This window comes from Centruroides vittatus, unplaced genomic scaffold, assembly GCF_030686945.1.
Source record: "Centruroides vittatus isolate TY-2023 unplaced genomic scaffold, ASM3068694v2 contig_717, whole genome shotgun sequence".
NCBI lineage: Eukaryota > Metazoa > Arthropoda > Arachnida > Scorpiones > Buthidae > Centruroides > Centruroides vittatus.
The window spans coordinates 2,832,054-2,857,182 of record NW_027122456.1 but is presented as its reverse complement, the minus strand read 5'-3'; the positions used below and the strand labels follow the sequence as shown (position 1 = coordinate 2,857,182).

Sequence of the window (25,129 nt, the reverse complement as noted above, 5' to 3'; positions counted from 1 at the left end):
TCTTTTGATGCTCCGTAGTGTTGGGCAGGGCTACTGTTGACTCTTCTAGCTTTGTCGCCAACACTTTATTTTGCTCTTTCTTCTTTTACTTAATATATATATCTGTTTGATTTATCTCGTTGATAACTCTCTTTCCTTGGTATCGTCGGTGTCAAGTCCGTATGATATGATCAGTAGTTCTATGGGAAGTTCCTGGCCTCTTTTGATGAGTCGGATGGCTTTCTCTCCTCAACCTCTCTCGTTGAGTTACACTTCCTTACTTTCCTTGTCCCGATCTGGAGCTCCTTTCTTCTTGACCTTCCTCGTCGAGAGCTGAGGTCCTCCTCCCTCTGTCTTCTATATTTTCTTTTATTACCCTTCTTTTACAATCTTGTTTTTAAATATTGTCTTTCTAGTCAGAGACATCACTCCCCACCAGGTGGTAAAGCAGTTAAGAGGGGAACCTTTGATCCCTGCTTCTACCTTCTGTTTCCCTTTATTTTATTGCTTTATTCTTTTACAGTGTTGTTTTTCTTAGTCAACAGGTTAAAGATAGAGAAAGAGACAAGGGAAACCTTAAGCCTAACTTGAAGAATTTTATTAATAAAAAAAAATAGTAATATGGCCAATGGCCACACCATAACTACAGTATCCATTTCTATTAACTACTGGTATCAGCTTAAATTCTAGGATCACATACTTTCCCAAGTTTGGTTATCATCTATACTTCATCATTTGGTTTTTTGGTTAATGTTACCTTTGGTTCCAATATGGCGGCACTTCCAGTCGCCATCTTGGATTGGTCTGGAAACTGCATGTTTAGCACTATTTTGTTCGAAGATGACATGTCTCTGAAAATATAATAAATTAAGATAAAATATTGAAAAAAAAATAACTCACGTTAACGATCCCTTTTTTATTTGATTCTGCTTTTTTTCCTAGTTTGATAGATTCCACTTCATTTTTGGCAGGTCTTTTCTTCCCTGATGTTGTAGTTTCTGCTAGAACCGTAGAAGACTTTTTGGCTGTCTTTTTATTCACATTTGCTGTTGCCTTTTCCTTCTCTTTTCTTAGTATTTGCTTCTTATTAATGTTTGGAAGTAATGCACACGGAACAGATTGTAGATCTAACCATTTTGGAGTTGCTCCAGTCCCTAGATACATCATAACCAATTGTCTTACAAAAAATTGGAAACTTTCTTGAGGTTTTCTTTACACTGATTCAATCAGATGTATGCTTCAGACAGTGTCGAATGCCATAATTCTATTTTGCCGTACATTTCAAACAATGTGAGGGTGAAATGAATGACAAAAGACCACCACAATGGACATTGCCAAATGTGCTTTTAAAGGTTTCCTTCATACGCTGAATAGTTATTACCACTTTTACAAATCTTAGAAAGCAAGATTTTATGTCACTTCAATACTATAATTAACATGTTTCAGTACATGACTTGCACATTGCATGAGTTTGTTGCAGTGCTAATTTTAAAGGAAATTTAAAGCCATTATTAATATCATTTTTCCACCCTAATTTCAAAAATTCGTTTTCATCTATCTATTAGAATTTATGAGGAGTCCAACCTAACCAAAAGTTCATCAGAACTAATTTCTACATAACTACTTGACACAAAATTATCAAAAAACCTAAAAAAGTTGAAAAATTTACAATATATTTAGTTGTTATTTATATCGAATTTACAAATACTATCGTTTGGGCACAACATATTTACCTTTTTAACTTTTTTGGAAAAACTATTGTAAAGAATAGAAATCAAATATTCCGCTATGGATACAACACAACACTGTCAGTATCATCTACCTACTGATTAATTTGCATATTTTCACAAAAAACTACAAATTTGCATAATTGTTCACATTCTTTTTTTACATCACGTTAAATGTCGTTACGTATTACATTTACAATGTGATTTACAAATACATGATAGCTCCCTCTACTGCTATTACGTCAAGACACCTGGATTGGAGATTACCAGAAGCGCTGCCATCTTGGAACCATAGGTAACATTAACCGGTTTTTTTTAACAGGAACATACATATTGCATCATTTCTTAATTTCTTGCACTACACTCGGCCACCAAAAATATTGAGTGATGAGTTTTCACACTTTTAACTGATACATGACTAATATTATCATGAAACTCATTCAACAGTTTTTCCTTCTATGTGTCTGGTACACTTTCCATACTCCTTTTTGTTTTTGTGTGTACTTATTTTTGACAAAACTTAAATCTATTTATACTTGATGCTTATGTAATTATTCAGTTGAAATTTGTGCTTACACTAATATATTTGACAATGCCTCCACATGTTTTCTTTTCCAGAACAGTGTGTGACAGTGAACAATTTAGAAGACAGGTTATAAAATCCAGTGGACAAATTTTGCTTTTGACTTCTTCATTGTTTAATAGTCATTGCAGATATAACTGATCAGTAGTAACTTCAGACTTCACTAAAAATACTACTTCTTGGAGAACTGACCCGAGAAAAACAATTCATTCATTAATACCCAGTACTTCTGAGCCAGTCAAGCTCATCTTCAATGGACATCCTAATAGAAATCTTCTCTTCTGAATAAATCACCAAAGATTTCAATATTCTATCTGTTTCCAAAATTTTTTGTTCTATTTTTTTCTTTTTCCTAAAATTAAAATTACTCTAAACCATTAAGCAGACAATTCTACAAAACATTTTATAGTAGCAGTCATCAACCTTTCTGATCTCACAGCCCACTAAACTTATAATTTTGAATTCTGCTGACCACTATCATAAATTTTTTTAAACAATACAAACATCTATAGAATAATGATCATAAAAGTTCCATTTTTAAATTTACCTCCAAAAACCTTTCACGGTGCATTTCTCAAATAAAGAGTTCACACTTTACTTTATTAATATGAAATTCTCTTGTTTAATTATAACAAATTAGTGTGAAGTTTGTTTCTGTTTGTTTGAAATAAGTTTATGGATTCTTGGCTCTTTTCTATCAAGGATGACAAGTCATTTCATGTTTGGTTTTACATTCGAATAAAAAAAACCCCAATGAGTGAAAAAACAATCAAGCATTTTGCATTACTTTTGTAATACTTCGCATAACCTTGGTTGATCAATGTCTAAATTTCTCCAAGGATCAACAAAATTTTCTTTACCGGTTGGTGACTGCTGCTTTATAGAATACAGGTGCATAACATAAAATGCTTTATTGCTGAATTGAATTGTTTTATTTACTGATTGCATATGTTTTTATGGTTTGGATGTCAGAATGTACATGAAAGTCAACAAATAGAATGTATTTAAAAAAATTAAATTGGCCAGGAACAAAATTCAATTATAGTTTTAGAAGTCTCAGATTTATTATCTAATGATAAATATGAGAACAGAGGATCACTTCTTTTTTTTCATAGCAGGGGATTTATTCTAAATCAAGAGCAGAGTTTTGATGGAATTGTATGACATTAATACTAATGAAAGAGAAAAAAAATTTTTTTGTTAGAATTGCTAAAGAGCTCATAATTATGATGTCAAAATATCAACTTTTGACATCATAAGAGAGGAGAAAGTTCCACATTTGATCATGAATTCACTTATAAGAATCAAAACAACCACAAGTAATTGCAGCAGCACATAGAACCTTTTTTGATACTAGACTGTATACTTCTGGAAGCAAAACCTACTTCTGGGAGCTATAAATTAGGGGACACAAGAAATGTGAACTATTCTTCTTTTGGCTTGTTCCTTGTTCTGATCTACACACTGACTTCTACATTTGCACAGATCACTTATGTCACAATCTCATATTGTATGTAAATTTTTGGTGTGATAGAGAATATAACTGTACTTAAGTTGTCTAAATGTTCCTTGACCATACTAACAAATCTGCATAATGTTAAGAATACATCAACTGCCCTTTTAGAAATATCCCAGTTCTATAAGCTAAATTAACAAATTATCACTGTATCAAGTTATTGTTGTAATATTGAAGAATATTTCATTTTTTTTACTATCATACATTTTTGTAATTTGTTTGTATTATGTGTTAATTTTATTTTTATATATTGTATTTTTCTAATTAACTTTATTTTTTTTCTTTTCAATAATTTCACTAATTTAAAAATATTTAATATTTGTTCAAAATAAGTGCATTGTCCTTTGTTATTAATTCAAAAATTTTTATTCTTCAGAAATTTACAATTATTGTAATAGTGTAATTTAATCTGAAGATGTTAAATAACTGTGAAAAATGTTTTATCTGAAGATAAATCTGAGTTTTAAAAGAATAAGCAAATTTTGTTCTTTTATAATGTATGTATTTATAATGGAGTCAAATATTTCTGAAGAATTGTTGTTTGAAAAATTAAAATTACATTTACAATAATATATAATAACTGAATATAAGTTATCAGTTTTAACACTTTAAAGCATTTTTTTATGTTTTATATAATATGTAAAATATTAAGAAGTAATATTGAACTTAAACCATTACAATGTTTGTACAAACCATTACAAATATATTACAATTAATACTTTGTATTAATTGTAATATAAATAATTGGCTATAACTCTGCTAATTTAATAAGTAATTTGCTACTAGAGGTAGATGTTAGGTGCCATCTCTTAACTAAATTAATAACCATGATTAACCACATAAAGTTATATCTAAATTTAAATACAGCTGGAAGCAAAGGCTTGCTCAAAGCCTGGGTGGCACAACTGGCAAGTGCATTGCATGGAAAGCAGAGGTTGTGGGTTCAAGCCCCCCTGGGTCAGTTCTTTTCTTCCAGATGGTTCTAAATTATTTAATAACTTATTAAAAATTATAATTATTAATTTAGTTAAGAGATAGCACCTAATGTCTATCTTTAGTATCAAATTACTTAATATTAATTATTAAATTGGCAGTGTTATAGTCCAATTATTTAGGTGATCATTTGGTAATATTTCTAAAACATATTGAGCTTCATGATGTTTGTTATACTTATAATTATATTATTATATATTATATCATCATCTTATTGGTGTTGCTTTTGTACTTGAGATAAGTAAAAGAAAAAGTAATATGTAATGTGTTCTCAATTAACTAGTATAGTTTTCTTTCATTGAAATTAATATATTAGCATGTATCTACATTTTTCTGACATTGTTAAAAATTAACTAAAGTATTGATAGTTAAATATCATTAAACAAAATAATTATGACTTTGACTTAGTTTAATAATTTAAATGTTAAAATTGTTAAAGAATTTCTTCAAGAATTTTGTTATGTTAACAATGATTAAAGAATTGCTCAAACTATCAATAGGAATCATGAAAATGGAATTGCCTTCAGTAAATGCCATATGTACTAGCATACAAGATAAGGTCCAAATTTCAGCTTCTATTTTTTCATTTATCTCATATTGATTGTATAAGATAACCTCCTGACTTCTAAAACAAAATTATGAAAACTATACTAAATATAAAATGTTTACATTGTTAAGAAACATGTTAACATTGTTTAGAAAGGAACTATAAATTCATTCTCTACAAAACCATTGCTGTGAGTTATAAAACACAAAGTACATTGAACCTAATAACACAAATTTTTATTGTCTAAAGTAGGAAAAAACAATGAAAATAGAATATCAATGAGCAATAATATATTAATTGTAACATTATGTTGATGAGTAATGCATATGAAATTTTAGGATGTATCTTGTCAAATTCTTTGCCTCACTCAACAGAGATCAGGCAGCTAGCTAGATAGAATGGTTATTAAAAAAATTACTTAATGTTTTTTATGTTTAATATTTTATGTTTTTATGTTTAATATTTTATGTTTTTAGGTTTACACTTTTTGCTTATTTAAATAAATTTGTGTGTTTACACATGTTAAACTTAATGTTTTTTAAATAAGAACTGGACTTCTCTAACTTAACTAAATATTTATTCGTGAAAATAAGCTCTTTGGTTTTTTATCTGTTGTATAAGACAATACCTGATTTTGAGGTGATATTTTTGTGCTATTTCGGTATTGTCTTATATGCTATTATATATGGCGAATATTCACTTGGTGTTGACATAAAAGTTTTTAATTATAATTGTAATTTATTTATTAATGTCTGGAAAATGTGTCATTGTTTTACTAATTGACCTAAATGTTGTTTATATGTTTGACATGAATATTTGTATATTTAATGGACAACAGATAAAATTATGTATTTTCTTAGCACAATGTTCCATTGAGAACATATTACACAGGAAACACTTTCAGACAAAAAAGGTTGGTTTATTGGTGTGAACGGCTTAACGCCTCTCTTCAGTCCTATTATTACATATTTATCAGCAAATTGATTACAGGTTCATAAATTTACAGAATGCATTGAAAAAATTAGGATATGCATACAATGGTTTATACAATAAAACTTAATTACCCAAACTTAATTACCCAACATAGTGACAGTTAAACTGACATGACTTGTAAGAAGAAATACAGGTAGTTGAAAAAAGGAGGGAAAAATGGAGCTAAAAATTCTTTTGGCTCCACACTTATACACATTAGGACAGTATAACATGCACTAAAATAAAAAAGGGGTAAACTTAAATATAAAATGAGAGGTTATGAAGGTTTGAGAGGACAAGATATGAGAGGTTAAAAAGAAGTGAGTATTCCCTGCATCATACACTGAAAGTTTGGTGTGACTTGCACAGTGGGGTATGATAGGAGGGTGGTAGAACTCTACCGCCCTCCCTCTATCATACCCCACTTGTCTATGTTCTCTGTACATCTCATCAGAATTATTTCACAACCTACAGGTATTCTGTTATTAATTTTATAAAAATTCTGCCTCTTAATATATACTTAATTTTAGATTTAAGTTTACCCCATTTTTATTTTAGCACATGTTATATACTGTCCTAATGTGTATAAGTGTGGAGTCAAAATAATTTTTAGCTCCATTTTCCCCTCCTTTTTTCAACTACATGTATATTTTCTTATGAGTCATGTTGATTTAACTGTCACTATCTCAGGTAATTAAGTTTTATTGTATAAACCGTTGTACGTGTATCCTAATTTTTTTAATGCATTCTGTAAATTTGTAAACCTGTAATCAATTTGCTGATACATATGTAATAATAGGACTGAAGATATGCAGATATGCATTTTGGGCATTAAGCCCGAAATGCATATCCATTCACACCAATAAACCGATTTTTTTCCTCTGAAAGTGTTTCCTGTGTGATATGTTCTCAACGGCAACAGTGTGCTAAGAAAATACATATAATAGAGAACAACAAGCAACCAAGATTTAAGATACAATTGTGTATGTATATGTATATACTCAAAAAATTTTTACTTATAGCAAGAGAATTCACAGAAAATTGTTTTATTTAAATATTTTTATAATAATTAAAACACTAATAACAAAAACAAACAAAAAGTTTTGTAGATGAAATTTTTAAAATTTTAATAAATTTTTTGATAAATTCAAAAGTCATGTTTTGTAGTATTGCTTGTCTCACATTCAGAGAAAAATATTAATATATTAAAATAATAAGATTAACATAGTTATTATTTAAAGCATATAAAAATAAAAATGATTTTAAATTAAAAAAATAAAAATTGAAATAAGAGAAATAAGCTTTACACTCTACATCTTCTGGTAGACTCCATTGTTTTACAAATAATTATTTCTATAATGATTGGCTGATTTAGATATATAATAGAGAATAACTAGCAGGAACCCATCAAAATTGACAGTTTTATTCAATTAAAATACAATGAGCATATTAAAATTTGGCATTCCACACAAAAATCATCAGTACAGCAAGTGTTTTCTAGGCCATTTGCCAGTGATTTATGTCTACCTGTTCTCTAGTACAATGAGGTTCCTCCCACTGGTCCTCTCTTAATAGCTTCTTTCAATTTTGTATCTGGGTCACAGGGTAACAGTTTACCATTCCTAATGCTGACCAATTTTAACTGGCAGGGTTTTGGATTAATTGGTTTGAAAAAATACAGCTTATTTATTTATTTTAAATACAGAGTTTTTAAATCTTGTTTGAAATAATGGACTTAGTTAATTTCTTTTTCTGTTTTCTTCAGGGAATTTTTATATCAAATTTATTAAAATCTGTAATGGCTCTTCAAGAAGAAATATCTGCTTTTTTAACGGAAGGTTTATCAAGTGCATTATTTGAACCAAAATTAAATTATGTAAAAGCATTATCAGAAATTTCTAAAATAATGTCTAAAATAGAGAATTTATCAGAGCAGAAAAAAAGACTTTATGATGAACTTAATATGCTCAATTATCATTTACCACCATTGCAAGAATATGAAAAACTTGAGAAGGTAAGTAGAAAAAATTTTATTAAAGTAAACTTTATTAAAAAATGATTGTTATTTCAATCAGTCAATTAACACACAAATTCTAGCAATGTTATGTGAAAAAGTTTGTTTAAAAAGCAGTTTATGAAAATGTTACTGTATATTTTCCATTAAAATATTACTATATAAAAATAGAACAGCAATGAAAATAAACAAATGAGATAGTGAACCTACTGTAAAGAGCCGTAAGAAAAGCTTTTAAGATGACATTGAACTTAGGTAATGAAAATGCACAACTATATTAGAACATAGAAGTAATGCCACTGAAATAAATGAAATACAGGTGCTGTGAATGGAATTATTTACTATTTTTTTCCTTTTACTAGCATGACTTAAATTTTTCACTTTAAATGGATTTGCAATATCAGGATTATTTGATTTAGATATGAAGATGGATATTAGGGAAGATTAAACAAAACATACTTAGCAAATAATTAGATTATCATAACACACCTTTTATGCTGCTGAGATAGTTGGCCTATTCTATAGGCCATCCTCAGGTTTAACGAGAGAACTGGAACATTGGCGTTCGATAAAATAGAATACATATATTCAAATTCAAAAAATTGACAATAGATAAAATAAGAAAATAACAGAAAAATAATATATACAAATACAAATATAAAATAAAAAACAAAGTAAGATATAGTAATAAAAATAAAAACATCCACTAATAATATTTTGAACAAACATTAAAATAAAATATTAAGGTATATTGATGAAACATGTAATTATAAACTAAGGTAAGATTAAGTTTGCCATGAACTCATAATCTTACTCTTGTTTATAATTACATGTTTTATCAATATAGCTTAATAATTTATTCTAATGTTTGTTTAAAATATTATTAGTGGATGTTTTTATTTTTATTACTATATCTTACTTTGTTTTTTATTTTATATTTGTATTTGAGAAGTAATCTAACAGGGCAACTAAAGTGAAATTATTTGGAAATATTAAAAAAAAAAAAAATTACCGGGACAAATTCACATTTAGAGAAAAAATATATTTTTTACAAGACTATACATATACATGAGTTCATATCCTTCAGTCCCTTCACACGCTTTTGTAGAGGCGTTAACAAGTCTACGGCGGAACTGATCTTTTATTTGAGGCTACTGTCCGCCAACAAATGTAAAACAGTTAGAGAGTCCTCTAGTGGTGGTGCACACAATTCTTAAAAAATAATAATTACATTATAAAAAAAAACTCTAACTTTTTACATTTGTTGGTGGACAGTAGTCTGAAATAAAAGATCAGTTCCGCCATAGACTTGTTAACGCCTCTACAAAAGCGTGTGAAGGGACTGAAGGATATGAACTCATGTATATGTATAGTCTTGTAAGAAATATATTTTTTCTCTAAATTATTTGGAAATGGTTCGCAAAAATCTAAGGCTAACAAAATTCACACCTAAATGCTAATTCCAGCAGTAAAAGTGAACAAACTTTAATGTTCGAATGTTTTCGGCTTCTTTTAGAGGCCCTCCTCAGGACTGTACAACAAAAAACAGTTCTATTGTTTGAAATTCTTTCTGTTTTTTGTTGTACAGTACATTCCTGAGGAGGATCTCTAAAAGAAGCCAAAAATGTTCGAACATTAAAGTTTGTTCACTTTTACTGCTGGAATTAGCGTTTAAGTGTGAATTTTGTTAGTATAGTTCCAGTTTATGTGTGCTAATTTTTTGTCCCAAATCTAAGGCTAGATGTTGCCATGGTCTATATGCCTAGATGTAACTTTATTGGTTCACACATATGATTGTCATCATTTATCTGGCAAGCTGGACAATCTGCACTAACTTTTTAAATACCTTGTCTATTTTGGGCTACCAAATTTAAGTTTGGAGAAGTGCCTTAGTTTTAGTTTTTCCTTGATGTCCTTCATGAGCTATATGCAGGTTTAACACAAGAAAGATGGAATTAATAAAAAAAATTTTGTTTTTAGAAGCAGCACCTTTCCAAGAAAGCTCTTGTAAAGGTCGCTTTTAGCGTCCTAAGTTGAAAAGCCACGCGACAGAGATAATTGGACCCACCTGGCGTTGGGGCCATAAACGGCCGGAAAGATCAAAGGAGTAGCGTCTCCGTTTAAGGGTCAATGTGTTTGCCACGTGCCGGCCGGCTTGGGGAAAAATATAAACAAGAGACGGACGCGAATGTAAGCTACGTCGTCGGGAAATAGGGCGGATGTCTTTGGAAGCTCCCAGGGGAGAAGAAGAATCTGATTGGCTGCAAGTTGTCGCCGTAGGAACCCTTAAAAGCTAAGTGTGGCGGAGAAACGAGGAGAAGGCAAGAGACTGAGAATACGGTAGTCTCAGGCACTTGGACAGCCTGCTGAGCATAGAGAGAGTGTTCTTTTCTGACAACGATCTCAGGGACGGGTAAGTGCGGAGACTGGACAGGCCGTATAGTTGAGCCAACTCTGGAAAGGCGACCTGAATTCCCCGAAGTTTAACAGTCCCCAATAGACAAGCCGACGTGAGATACCACATCTTTGTTGCATAGCGTATGTAATGTTGTCGAACATTGTACATCTTGTAAATATTTGTTGTGTAAATAAACTGTATATATTTACTTGTTGAGTGTGGAGGTGTAGCTTTCCTCGAACCATCTTACGGACATTCTCGAGTCACAAAACCCAACTCGAGACGATTCATCGTAAAGATCGTGATGGATTAATAAGGATCTTCACTTAAGTTCTGTTGTTGCTTTATATCAATCACCTGTGCTAAATGCACTCACAATTGTTTGTGTTTCCTGATCCTGAAAAACTTAAACTTACATTCCAAGTTAAACAGAAAATCATCTACTTCTGTGATTCAAACTCTGCATTGGACAGAAAGGAATAAACCAAAAACTCTTTGATCAAGTCTAACAATATTCCCATTTCAGTTTAAAACAATAAATTTTACATGTTTATTTAAAATTGTATTGTCTTGCTATAATCATAATGGGTGATGATGCAGTTATTGTCAATTAATTTAATTGTTTTATTATTTAATTTCACATTGGACTCATTCTTATTCTTATGATATGAAAATAAGGAACTATATTTTATTTTAATGTAATATTATATAATGATATATATGTTAAATTTATCATTTTATAATTGATTTAAATTTTTAAAAAAAATTACAGACAGCAAATAATTTAGAAATAATTTGGAAAACTGTAAAAGAATGGGAAGAAAAATGCTCTGAATGGAAGAAAATACCATTTTTAGATCTCGAAACATCAGAAATTGAAAAACAAACCGATTTTATTTTTTTAAAGCTAGAAAATTTTATGAAAAGTTTGGTAAGAAATATTAATTTTAAAATATAGAATCACGTAATGATTTGTAACTTTATAGTACAGTGGAACTTGGTTAACTCAAACTGGGATAACTTGAAATTGCATTTGCTCAGTCATTTTCTTTCCCCAATTGTCTAGTATAGGGATTTATATGTTAAATGAAACTCTAACTGAAAATGGGGGTTTCTGATACAGTATTTTCATAAACTCCTGAAATTTTAATTTAAATAAAATAATTAACATTTATCTATCAAATAAACTAGTTAGAAACTTTCGGTAAAGTGGGGACTATGTACGACTTAAAATAAACATCACGTCATATGACAGCGGGTGGGGTGGATCGCTTCCATACAACATGTCTGACCTAGATACTATAACTGCCATTTGATTTTTTTTTTTTTTTATTTCATTTATGATGGATTTCTCTGACTAGCTGACATAATAAATAAATAGAATTTTGACAAATTAATTAAAAAAACAAATATAGTCCAATTCTCTGTAAAAATTTTAACCTTTATGGCAAAATTTTAAAAATATAAGTCATAAAAGTGGTATTTTTGTGATAAAAAATAAAAAGACAGGTTGATTTTAGGTGCAAAATATTACAATTTAAAATAATCCCTACTAAACACTTAGGAGTGAACAGATTAACATTTGGGAAAGCATTTGTCAGTAGCTTTATTTAACCATTCAATTAAGTATTTTCGTTTCTGGACAATACTGAGAGGTTTATATTGACACAATGATTTTATGTAATAAGACTCAGAGAAATACTGTATGGATAGTTTATTATGGGTCACCAATAAATCAACATATAAAATCTTGGTTTTTACCTTTTACCATACCTTGAACTTTTTAACTCAAAGTCTGAATTTTTTTCTTGTGACTGATTCGAGTTAACAGGTTCCACTATATTATTAAAAGTAAGGAGTAAAGTAAAACTAGTATAAACTAGAATTGCACTGTCAATTTTTTTCATTTTGGCCAGTTTTCATTTTAAATAGGTTTTAGTACTTTTTTTTTTTTATCTTTAAACTACACCAGTTAAATGTCAGACACTTAAATTCATTTTTATAGTAAAACCACTTTTATTATATATGTAAGAAACATTTTATTATTGGGATTAATCCAAAGTGATTCTGACTGAAGATGGGCATATTTGAATGCAAGAAATGTCATCTATTCTATTCTAAAATGTTGTTATTGATTCTGAGAACTTGTGCTACAGTCAAGATCACCTTATTACAAACAAATGATAATACATATGATTTGTTTTTAATAAGCTATTAATGCTGAAAGACATTTTTAAAATATACATCTTAATCTGAGGGTGTTTATATTTCATAATATTTTTATTTTGCATAATTTAAGTTGACATTTATGCAAATTAATTGTTTTGTTTATTCACAGATGTAATGTTTTACAAACACACTAATTTTCATGTCATTCTGCTCTTTATTTCTAACTTGCACTGACATCCTGATTGATAGTTATTGAGATATCAGTTGAAATGATTATTACGTTTAATTTTTGGACACCAATTTAATTTAATATTCAGTGATTTCATTATGATAACAAGTAATTAATTAAAATTTTGTTAAAAATAATTAAATCGTTTAATATTACAGGATGAAAAATGGGAGGTTGCTGAATATTTATATATTTCCATAACTAAATTCAAACCTATGATACTTATTGTAACTGATTTAAAAAATCCGGGAATAAGACCACGGCATTGGAAATCCATTCAAAATATTCTTGGAAGAGTGTTTAATTATTCTTCACCTAATTTTAACATATATGAAATGATTACTCTTGGAATTGAAAAACATAAACAAGAAATTACTGAAATTGTTTCTGCTGCTACAAAGGAATTAGAAATTGAAAAGGTAATTTTTAGAAATTCATTTAAAATATTTTATATACTTTAAAACTTCCAATGATTCTATCCTGGACCCAGCAGAGCTTCTCAATCATCAAATGTCACTGTACACCACTGAAATGATCCCATTTACAGGGTTGTTATATCACTAGTAATTCTGGTCTATTTATAGGGTTGAAATCCCTAATGTTGACATCTCATTAGAGCAATTGTTCAATCATTAAAACAACAAACATGGAAGTAAAAATGAAACATCCACTTAGGTGAAAATATATCTTAGTGCTTAACAGTTTTTTAAAATCAAAATTACATTTATTGTACATAAAAATAAAAATACTGTATAAATAGATATAAATTTGATATTGCAAATTTTTCCATTTAGTTCATTATGTAAATTTGAAAATTAATTACACTTTCTTCCAAGACATGATGATAATTCTAATAATAAAGTTCATGCACATTTATAGAATTTAGTAACCACTGTTTGTTTTTTCATCAAAGTAGTTTTTAACAAATTTTTATTTTTATTTTTTTTAATTTTGAATATAAGCAAGTTATGGTGGAGAAAGGTAGAACAGATTGAGGCATATATCCAATTTATTTTTTGAAATATTTCCTTTGTTTATTGAGATACTTATTGTAATGGTATATCAAAAAATGGATATCTTGATGATAAAAATGCGTCTTTGAAAAGCATTTTGTTACCAGCAACAATCTTCAATGTGCTAAAAAAATAAAGTAATAACTGATATCAGAATTACACCAAACTGCAGGCCTTATTTTCATGGGAATTAAATAGAGGGAATTTTACTTTGACATTTCTTGAAAATTTCGAATTATTGTATTTTAAATGTATAACTTTTAATTATTCATTGTAACAATTATTTTATTATATTTTTAAAGATCATAGAAGAAATTAAAAGTTTGTGGAAAGCTAAAAAACTGACAATTATGTCAATCAAAAATATGTATCATCTTACAGATGTAGATACAATTTTTCATGAAATTGATGATAACTTGATGACAATTACATCAATTAAACATTCTATTTATGCAAAACCATTTAAACAAGAAATCCATATTTTAGAATGTTCTTTATCACTAATGAAAGAAATGCTTGAAAAAATATTAGAAGTTCAAAAGAAATGTAATCAACTTCAGGTAATTTAATTGTATTTTAAACTTTAAAATACATTTTATTGTAAACAATTTAATCGGAAATTCATTTTTTGCAGAATATTTTTGTTAATGGTGAATTAAGATGTTTAATGCCAAAAGAAGCAATAGATTTTGAAGAATTAAATCATCATTGGCAGACTGTGACCAAGAAACTTTATAAGAGTGAAAATGCATTACAGATAACAAATTATCCAGGTATATTTTATTATTAAACTTTAGTTTAAATCAGGTTTATTTTATAATTATTAGGTAACAATAATACAGTAGAGTGTCGATAAGTGGAACCAATTGGGGACTGGGGTCCTTCCAGTTAATGATTTGTTCCAGTTTCCAACTTTGTACGAAAAAATACATTAACCTGTCCGATGTTCAAATTTTTCTTTGTTGCGTATCGCTTCCTGTTGAATTTTTCTCCATTGCGTGTCGCTTCGTGTTGAATTTTCGTCAATTTTAAGCCTAACGAAAATTTTTATAATAATTATCGAGGCTATCGTATCGTTAAAAATTATTTCTGCATTTTGTACAAACAAAATAAATATATTAAAGAATATAAAAACATGAAAATTATACTTTAGAAGTAAATTTAGTATCAAAAACATTCGATTCAGCACGACACAGTCCGACTGAAAATCGTTCCACTTTCCGGCCATTCCACTTACCGACGTTCCACTTATCGATGCTCTACTGTAATTTAAAAAGCTGCAAGTAATCTAATATTTAGTCATAGTAATAAAGTGATAACATTTAGATAAATGGAATTTTTACATCATTTTAATATTTGCTGTGTTTTCTTTGACAAATTTAATGCTTTTAAAAATTTCTAGCATACTAGGATTAATAATAAGCATAAATGCTTAATTATTTTTAGATGCTGATTTACAGTTTACATAAAATTGCATTTTTAAAGGGAATTTTAATACTTTCATTTAGCTTAATTATATTATCAGGAATTTATTGTATGATGAACAAAGTAAGCATATTTCTCAAATGATTAAAGTATACTGCTAATATTTATGGATACTAACTACATAATAAAAAATAAACATTAAAAAATTTTGATTATTAATTATCTTACATAGCTAAATTTAGAGACTAGAGAAAAATTGGAGAAAATTTTGAATAAAATCCAAAACTAAAAGGAAAATATAGACATAATAAAAATGCATTATTTTATTATGCCAGTGCAATATTATATCAAATCACAATTTGGAGTATTCATATTATCTTAGTGTATGAGTTAAATTAATTTAAAAAACAGTTGAATGCATCTTTTGCTTAGTTTTTGAAAAATTTTTCTGAACATTTTCTTCAGTGTAAGAAATTAGTTTCATAATAATAATAATAATAATAATAATAATGATATCATCTGTAATTTAATATATACAGTAAGATCTCACTTCACATTGCCTCAATTAATGCTGATTCAATATAATGCGGTCTGCTTGAAGCCTAAAAAAGTGGTCAAAATTTATGCCAATTCAAATTATTACAGCATTTCATTGATTTGTATATAATACATATTTATGAACATGAACCAATCATCAAAAGGTGGGAATTTGTCATGTGTGCTGTACTTCCCTTAAATCTAAGTTTGTTTGGTGCAATTTTAGAAAAAAATGTATCATCATGGATGCCATAGGCAATGTTGACTTTGCTTGGCAAGAATTAACTGATAAATGCATGAACGGAATATGGAAAAAGTTATGACTGAAGGTATCCAAGAATTCTCAACAAAAAGAGCCAATCGCTGTATTGTTAGGTTGACCAAATTGTTAACCTAGTCGATACAGCAGGACTAGGAGGTATAGATGAGCAGGATATTGAGGAGTTACTGCAGGTTTCTGGTAAGAATCTTACCAATGACAGCCTTCAAGAACTGGCAGAACAAGGAATTCATGTAGAACTGGAAAATAGAGATTTTTGAAAACAAAGAACCCAAAGAATTTCTCTACAGATTTCTTTAGTAAAAGTTTGGTAACAATAACTGAAATCGTTGATCAAATTGTAGTGAATGATCCAAATTTTGAAAGGAGTGCAAAAGCAAAATGAGGCGTTTGGATGCGATCATCTACTACTGACATTTGCTTAAGGAAAAAAAAAGCGACAAATGAAACTTCACACAACTTTATTGCAAAAAAAACAAGAATTTTAGAAAAGTCAGGACCTTCATCACAAAATATGAACTTTATATTTCTGTATGCATATGTTTGTGTGTTATTTAACATATATTATTATACAATTTAATATAAAAATAACTTCCGTAACGACATAAAAATAACTTAAAATTAAAGCAAAATTTGTTTATTTTTGGTTGTGTGTTCCTCTATCCCTATTTACTCTGTTAAAATGACCTCGTTTAACACTTTCCCTTAGCACGTTGTTCGTCTATGAACACATTTCCACATTAAGCAGGGTTTTACTGTATTTATGAATTGCATTAACATATGGATCTTTAAGATATTTATCATAATCAAATTATCTCACATTTTCCAGAATTTCAAGGTAATAAGAGTGTAGATCAATGGTAACCAATATAAACCATTGTTCAGTAAAAATTAAAAAGTCATTAATAAGTCAACTTGATTTTTATGAAAATTAAATAAAAATACAAATTATATTTAGCACATCATACCAGAAGTAGTGTTTCAGTTTTGTCCTCAGATTGATATGCTGCTGGACATGAGAGGCCATCATTAACAATGAATTTACAGAACTTAAAAAATGTTTTTATTTTTCATTTTTTTGAAAATTTTATTTTATTCAGTTAGAGGGTTAGAGGTTAAAAGTTAATTAAGTATACTTAATGAATATTTATTTGAACAGTAGGTTATCACTAAATATACCTATAAGCACATTACATACCGTAACAAAATTTGATCCAATTACTGCACCAGTTCATTAGTTTTCCAGACAATGCTGGGTGCTTTGGAAAGTATTTGATGATAATATATGTACTGATTTTTAAAATAATATTTATTTGTTTTAATATTATTTGTGCTTGAATGATAAATGAACAACAATTACTTCAGGCAAGTCTGTCTAAAGTAATTGTTGTTCATTTATATGCAAAAGTCGAATATATAGACAGTAGTAATCATATACAACTCCTAGACAAAAAAAATTAGAATACATTTTTTCATAAACAGCACAGAGTATAAAACTTTTTTTTTGACATTACATAAACAGTCCTTAGGTATATTTATTATATCCATTAATCATACAAATTAACTCAAGCATTTTTATTGTTACAAATGGAAATGAAATGACAAAAAAATAGAATAACAGTTTGACCATGACACATAATTAGAATATTAGCAAAAACAGCCAGGCAAACAGCCATAAAACACTAGATTTTAATGCAAATTTGCATATTGCTGGGCAGAGCAGTATAACAGTACAACATAGGGCATAAGTGCGACATCGGTGACAGAATTAAAGATACTATCATAGTTTTGCACAAAGCAGGAAGAACACAAAAAGAAATTGCGAATTATGTAAAGTGCTTGCAGCCAACAGTCTCTAGAGTAATGAAACAACAAAACCATGTTCAAGTTTTAACTGATAAATGCCAGAAGTGTGGACGTAAACAAGCAACAACTACGAGGGATGAGAGAAACTTGAGAAGGATTGTTGTGCAAAACTGCCTTAAAAGCATTAAACATGCATGCACAATGGAGAGCAGTTGGAGTAAATGTTAGTAGCCAAACCACATGCCAAAGGTTGCATGACTTGCAATTCAACTGCCATGTTTCCAAGACAAAGCTATCTCTAACAATAAAGCAACAACAAGCACATGTTAGATTGTGCAGAGAGGGGCTCATGTGGGGACAAGATGACTGGAATAATGTTCTCTTCAATGATGAATCCCTGTTTTGTCTCTCCTGTGGTGACTAAGGCCCACGTGTATGGAAAACAATCAAAGAGGCCTTCAAAAAGGACTGTATGAAGAGATCTGTGAAGTTTGCATCATCCATCATGATCTGGGGGATGCATGAGTGTTAACAGCGTAGAACAACTGTGCATTCTTCGGGAACATGTCAATGCACAGACATATCGAGACATCTTAGAGACATTTATGATACCATCAGCAGAGGATTTAGTTGAGGAAACATTTCTATTTCAACAAGACAGGGCATCCCCTCATACCACAAAGTCAATGATACGTTGGTTACAAGAATGACAGATTGCAATCCTTTCTTGACCAAGCAATTTCCCAGACTTAAAGCCCATTGAAAAATTGTGAGGAGTCATGAAACGACAACTTAATGAACAGTGTCCAACTTCTAAAGAGGAACTAGTGACTTGTATTCGACACATTTGGAACTGCATCACCAGAAATGAATGTGAAGCATTAATCTGCACCATGCCTGACAGATTGTGAACAGTAATTATGGCAAATGGCAATGCGACAAAATATTAAGTTTATTTTGTTATCTTTTCTATATTTAATCCACATTTAGCTAATATTCTAATGTTTTGTCATGGTCAAGTTGTTATTCTATTTTTTGTCATTTCATTTCCATTTGTAACAATAAAAACGTTTGAGTCAATTTGTCTGATTAATGGATATAATAAATATACATAAGCACTATTAACAATGTAAAAACATGTAAACAGATACTAAAAATATCTTCTTTACTTGACATGTCCAATCACCAGGAACAAACTATTCTCCACTGCAGAGATGACCTTTCTTTAGAGGCTATGCCTCTACCAAAAAAGGGATTGTCATCTGTGGACATTTTAGACTGTTTTACATACTTTGGCAGAGGTGTAGCCTCTAAAGAAAGATCATCTCTGCTGTGGAGAATGGTTTGTTTCTGGTGATTAGACATGGCGAGTAAAGAAGATATTTTTAATATCTGTTTACGTGTTTTTACATTGTTAATACTGTATTTCCACCAGCCCAATTTTACAAATATGTAAGCACTGTTTATGTAATGTCAAAAAAAAGTTTCGTACTCTGTGCTGTTCATGAGAAAATATACACTAAAATTTCAGTTAGGTGAACATTCTAATTTTTTGTCTAGGAATTGTTTTAAAAATATTAAAAAATATTAGGATGATATATATTATAACTGCTTTTAGCAAAATAAAATAATGGTATAATTAAAATCAAAAATATTAGCTATCATGTTAAGTTTAACTTTTCTCTAATTTTACTAAGAACTGACAGTTTTATATTGTATGAGGTTTATAATTTTTAGAAATTTTGAGATTGTAATTAGATCCTCAACTAAAGCTGTAAATAAGTAATTAATATTCTGATAGCTCTACTACTACATTTTATTGAACTGTAAATCTTTTATATCAACATTATATATATGACAAAAAACAGTAAAAATATAAAATTTAATGGTAAATTAATATTAGATAATCTGCTTTGTATTATTTGATTTAAAAACAAATCTAAATGAGTAAATTTAATTAAGTGTAATATATTTAAAATTTAATTTTATTGTTTATTTTTATCTGTATATTATTTAACAAAACGTTGCTTTTTTTGTTTTTTTGCTTTTTTTTGAATAATGATGGGGTTTATGAAATAATACATACTTTAATGATTTGAATAATTTAACAATAAAGATGAATGAGCCATCATTACCTAAATAATAGTTAAATTCTAATTGTAAAGACTGTATGTGATGGTTAATACTACAAAAATTAAGAATTAAGTGAACACAAAAATACAAATAAACATAACTGTATAATTACATGAAATATAAATGTACGGTACAGTCATCTTTGCCTAGAATACAGTTTAGTCTGACATATGAGACACAAACTCATCACTTGTCAGTAGACTAGTCTAATTCTACCTTAAACTACCTGAAAACTAATATTTAAATTAGAGAAAAGAGATAAGAAAGAAAAAGTCAAATGAATGAAGGAAAACAAACAAGAATATATAATGATGATCTCAAGATTCCCATTGCATATTCTTTCCAAGTTGGCCAAATTTTCAATGGAAATTCCATTTAGTGGTCAGTTAAATCAAAGAAAGAGATGCATATATTTTGTAACTTTCAACTTGTTCTCTTATATTACTGCTTCCAACATTTTTCTCTGACTTTTGATCTTATTCTGTTCTTTGCACATTGTAGAAATGCATATACAGTAGAGCATCGATTATCTGACTCAATTGGGGACTGGAGTTTGTCGGATAACTGAAAAAATGGATAACTGAAAAGTATGAAAAAATACATTATTAGTATAATATATTAGTATATCGCTATTAACCTACTTCGCGTTGAATTATCATTGATGTTAAGCCTAACAATTTTTTTTTTAAAATAATAATCGTTGCTATTGTATCATTGAAAATTATTTCTTTATTTTGCACAAAATAAATACTGGATTCCCTTTCATGGTCAAGCCAGTGTTACCAGCTAAAACACGCAAAAATTTAACAAAAATAATATTAAAGTAGCCAAGACATAGCTAAATATTGTAGCACCACATCACTAGCCGACAATTGAATTTGCCGACTAGAATGCGGTCGGTTAACCGATGTGACAGTTGATCAGGGGTCGGATAATCGATGTTCTACTGTACTTCTTTTCTTTTGCTCGGTTTTTCTTTGCTCCTTACAAAGCAGAAATAACAAGAAAGAGAAATCTTTCCCTTATAACAAGAAATCTTTTCCTTTTGTCATACATACACAACATTTGTACAAGTATATACAGTATATATACATACAGATGTATCTTATTTTTCTTCCAATTTAAACTCTTCCTGCTCTGCAACAGTAAAGAAGAGAAAAAGTTCTAGAAAGAAAATAAAGACAAAGAAAAATAGAGAAAGTAAGAAGAGATTGTGCAGAAGGGCAATACATTCTTTACATGGAATTGTCAAATGTACATCATTATATTTGATGAAGAGGGAGGAGATTGAAGCAGAAGGGGGTCAAAAATGGCTTAAATCTATACATATATATGTATATATATATAATTAGTAGACAGCCCCAAAGGAAGAAGAAAAAGTACATAATAGTACAATTAGTGATATTACTGAGTGCTGCACTAATAAATTTAAATAGTAAGTGTAATAATTAATAAATACATTAAATAATGAAAGCATGGAATGAGATTAAATCTAAAACATCTATTTAATATCTCTTAAATATTAATGTAATCCAAAACAATTGAGGTGGAATTTTACTCAATTGAAGAGAATTAATTTATAACATATAAACAATGCAGTCATTATTATAGTTCAAAATATTTAAAAAATTGTATTTTGTACTGAACATTGTTCATATTTTGTGCATGTTCATGCTCATGGTTTACTAGACATTGTCTTCAATATACTTAGCCTAAAAAATTAAACTGCTTAATATATTTTCTGTTTTTAGTTAATGCAGGAAATTTGAAATTTCTTAAATTTACATATAGATATTTTTATATGTAATTAATTTTATTATTTTAAATTAATTAATTTGTACATTTCAATTATAATTGTATAGATAGGTTTGACCAAAAATTGAATGAGAGTTTAAGTTAATACTGTACTTTAGTTTAAAATATGGCAAAAAATATAAATTTTTATATTTAATTTTTATCATATAAATTTTTTTATTTCAGATTTTTTGAATTTTCTTATTGAAATGATTACAAAATTTGAATCACTAGAAAATAATTTGAATATATTTCTTGAGTCAAAAAGAAACGTTTTTCCTCGCTTTTATTTTGTCTCCAATAGTGATTTATTTGAGATGTTAAGTGATCCCAAAAATGAAGAGATTTTACAACTTTACATTAAAAAATGTTTTCATACTATTAAGAAATTAAAATTTCAAAAAGTTAGTATATTTAACAAGAATTATTTTTATTAATAGTTTTTATAATTAAAAAATATATTAATTTATAGAATTATAATTAATTTATCCTACTGATGATAATTTTGCAACTTGAAAAATATGTTTTATAAGATATTTGCTTATTTTACTAATTTTTATTCAATTTGACTATTTCGTGTTATACAGTTTTTATTCTATCAAGGTTAGTTTTGGAAATATTTTAGGATTAATTATAAGAATAGTTTTAATATAATTGGAATAGATGTGATCTGTATAGTTTGCTTCTAACTGTATTCTTTATTTTCTTTTCAAAGATTTTTGAATAAAAATTATTCTTAATAGCATAATTATATTTTCACTTATATAAATTTACTGTAATTTAAAATATAAATTATTATTTAATTAAAGATTATTTAATGTCAGATGATGATGATATTTTGCCAAAAAGATGATGTCCCCGTTTAAGTGTTTAGCACTGAAGAAAAAAAATTATTACTTAATATTAACAAGCAATACTTTTGATTATGATTGTTAGTTAATTATTGATTGCTTCAATAAATATATTTCTGTTAAGTATAAAAAAGAATAGTATATACTTTTCTAGCTTTTTGAACCTAACCCTATGTTTTGTACCTGTCCTTTGTTTTGTATAGCACAGGTTTGCCTAACATAGAACTTTTTTGGAACCTAAGTACTGTTATACAAGGGATATTGGTATAAAATAAGTTTTATCTTATACTTAGTTGCTGATAATGTATTACTTGTTAATGAAAAATGTTTTATTTCCTAAAATTATTATTTTATTAAAACTTTAATATCTGGTAATAAATGAGGAAAAATTAAAGTAATGGAAGCTGAAACAAGTTATAAACAATAATTCTGTGATTTAAAAATAATTAAAAATTTGGCAAATTTATTTTCATATTTAGTTTTACAGTTTTAACTTTATATTTTAAAAACATCTTGTTTAATATCTTAGCATATTTAAAATGAAATATAATATTTATTTCAGCTGAATTAATCTATGCATTTTTAACAATAGGTGAAGTTTAAATAACACTAATGTTTTTAACCTGGTTAATGGACTGTTTTCAAGCATAGACGGTTGAAAGTGGAAGTGGTTGATTTCACTTTCAAGTGTTCTTACCTGAAGTTGGTCTGTTAACCAGATCAAAAACATTAGAATTATTTAAATTTTACTTGATGTTAAAAGTTAGTGAGTGAAATTTAATTCAGTTAAGTAAGAACTGTGACTAGTTCATCCTTATTAATTTTTGTTTCATTTAATTAAAGTATACTTAACGTTTAAAATATTTCAGACATTAGGTTCATCATCATCTGAAGCTTTGGGACTGTTTGGTTTTGATGAAGAGTATGTTTCCTTTCATCAAACAGTTCATTTTACTGAAAAATTGGAATATTGGGCATGTAATCTTGAAAAAACAATTCAGACAACTTTACGCAAACTTCTTGTTCGTTTTAGTCGTTTATATGAACAACAAACTAATACTTTGGAAGATGTAAATAAAAAGCTTGAGAACTGGTTATTAAATTTTCCTGGACAAATATGTATTTTAGCATTTAAAATTCATTGGACTTCAGAATGTACTAGAGCATTAATATCAATAAAGGAGAAAGGAGAAAAGTCAACAATACGAAACTTAAAGAAAAAACAAGTAATTAAATTTATATATAATATTTATTAAAAAATATTTAAAAAAAGAAAAAAAAAATATATATATATATTTCTTTTAATCATCACTTTCATTAATTATATAAGCATAATTTATTATTTATCATTAGTTATTTATTTATGAAAATGTAAATCAAAACCATATAATCCATCACATTTCATTTATTTATTTATTAGTACAAGGAAGTCCTGTATGTATGGGCTTACAACATAACATTACAATTATTAATCAATCACAATTCCAACACTGAACAAAAATAATGCTATTAATAATTCAGCACAGAATAATTGTAAGGTTGCTGATGGGGGTGGAAATGTAAAGAGAGTCGAGGGGTCACAAAGGGTTGTGTAAGGTCGCCGACTGGTGGGGATAAGTTAATCCCGTGTCAGGATGAACCTAAGGGACGTTTGCATGTGGGTGTGGCGGTGGAGGCAAATGATGACAAGTGTTTTACATAAGGAAACCCGTTTATTGGAGAACATATATGCTTACATCCACAATAGACAGTCCACTTCTCTACAGTCTTTCGGAGTGGCGAGGATTTCCCTTCTGTCGAAGCCCCGGGGCGGACGAGACGAGATCGCTGGACCAATGCTCGCAGAGGTGCTGAGGCGTCGTACGTCGTTGGCGGCGACACAACACAACACAGATCACGGCTCTTCGCAGGATGCGGAGGAGACTCTTGCGACCTTCGGGATCCTGGGTTTTTATAGTTCTTCGCTCGCTATTCCAATTTCCGATTGGCTCCTCATCCCCTTTCCCGTTTTCCGATTGGTCTTTCTCTTGTTTCTAGGCGAAACTCGGGATGACCTGGGTCATGGGAAAGGTCTGATTCGGAGTGTCCTTCTGGCGTCTTTTTGACCATTGTGTTCGGAGACTGTTGACAGATTTACATGACTCGAACTCATAATTTAGCCCA

General features: G+C 28.8%; 1 protein-coding gene across 1 annotated transcript in view; it reads left to right on the top strand.

The window, feature by feature from the left end:
* LOC136980687 (dynein axonemal heavy chain 2-like) overlaps positions 1 to 25,129 on the top strand; it is a 647,596-nt gene that overhangs the window by 374,811 nt on the left and 247,656 nt on the right. Inside the window, exons 20-26 of the mRNA XM_067276853.1 lie at positions 8,083 to 8,331; positions 11,502 to 11,660; positions 13,286 to 13,546; positions 14,443 to 14,700; positions 14,775 to 14,913; positions 22,302 to 22,519; positions 23,836 to 24,192. Coding sequence (XP_067132954.1) covers positions 8,083 to 8,331; positions 11,502 to 11,660; positions 13,286 to 13,546; positions 14,443 to 14,700; positions 14,775 to 14,913; positions 22,302 to 22,519; positions 23,836 to 24,192 — 1,641 coding nt within the window. The remainder of the gene's footprint in view (positions 1 to 8,082; positions 8,332 to 11,501; positions 11,661 to 13,285; positions 13,547 to 14,442; positions 14,701 to 14,774; positions 14,914 to 22,301; positions 22,520 to 23,835; positions 24,193 to 25,129) is intronic.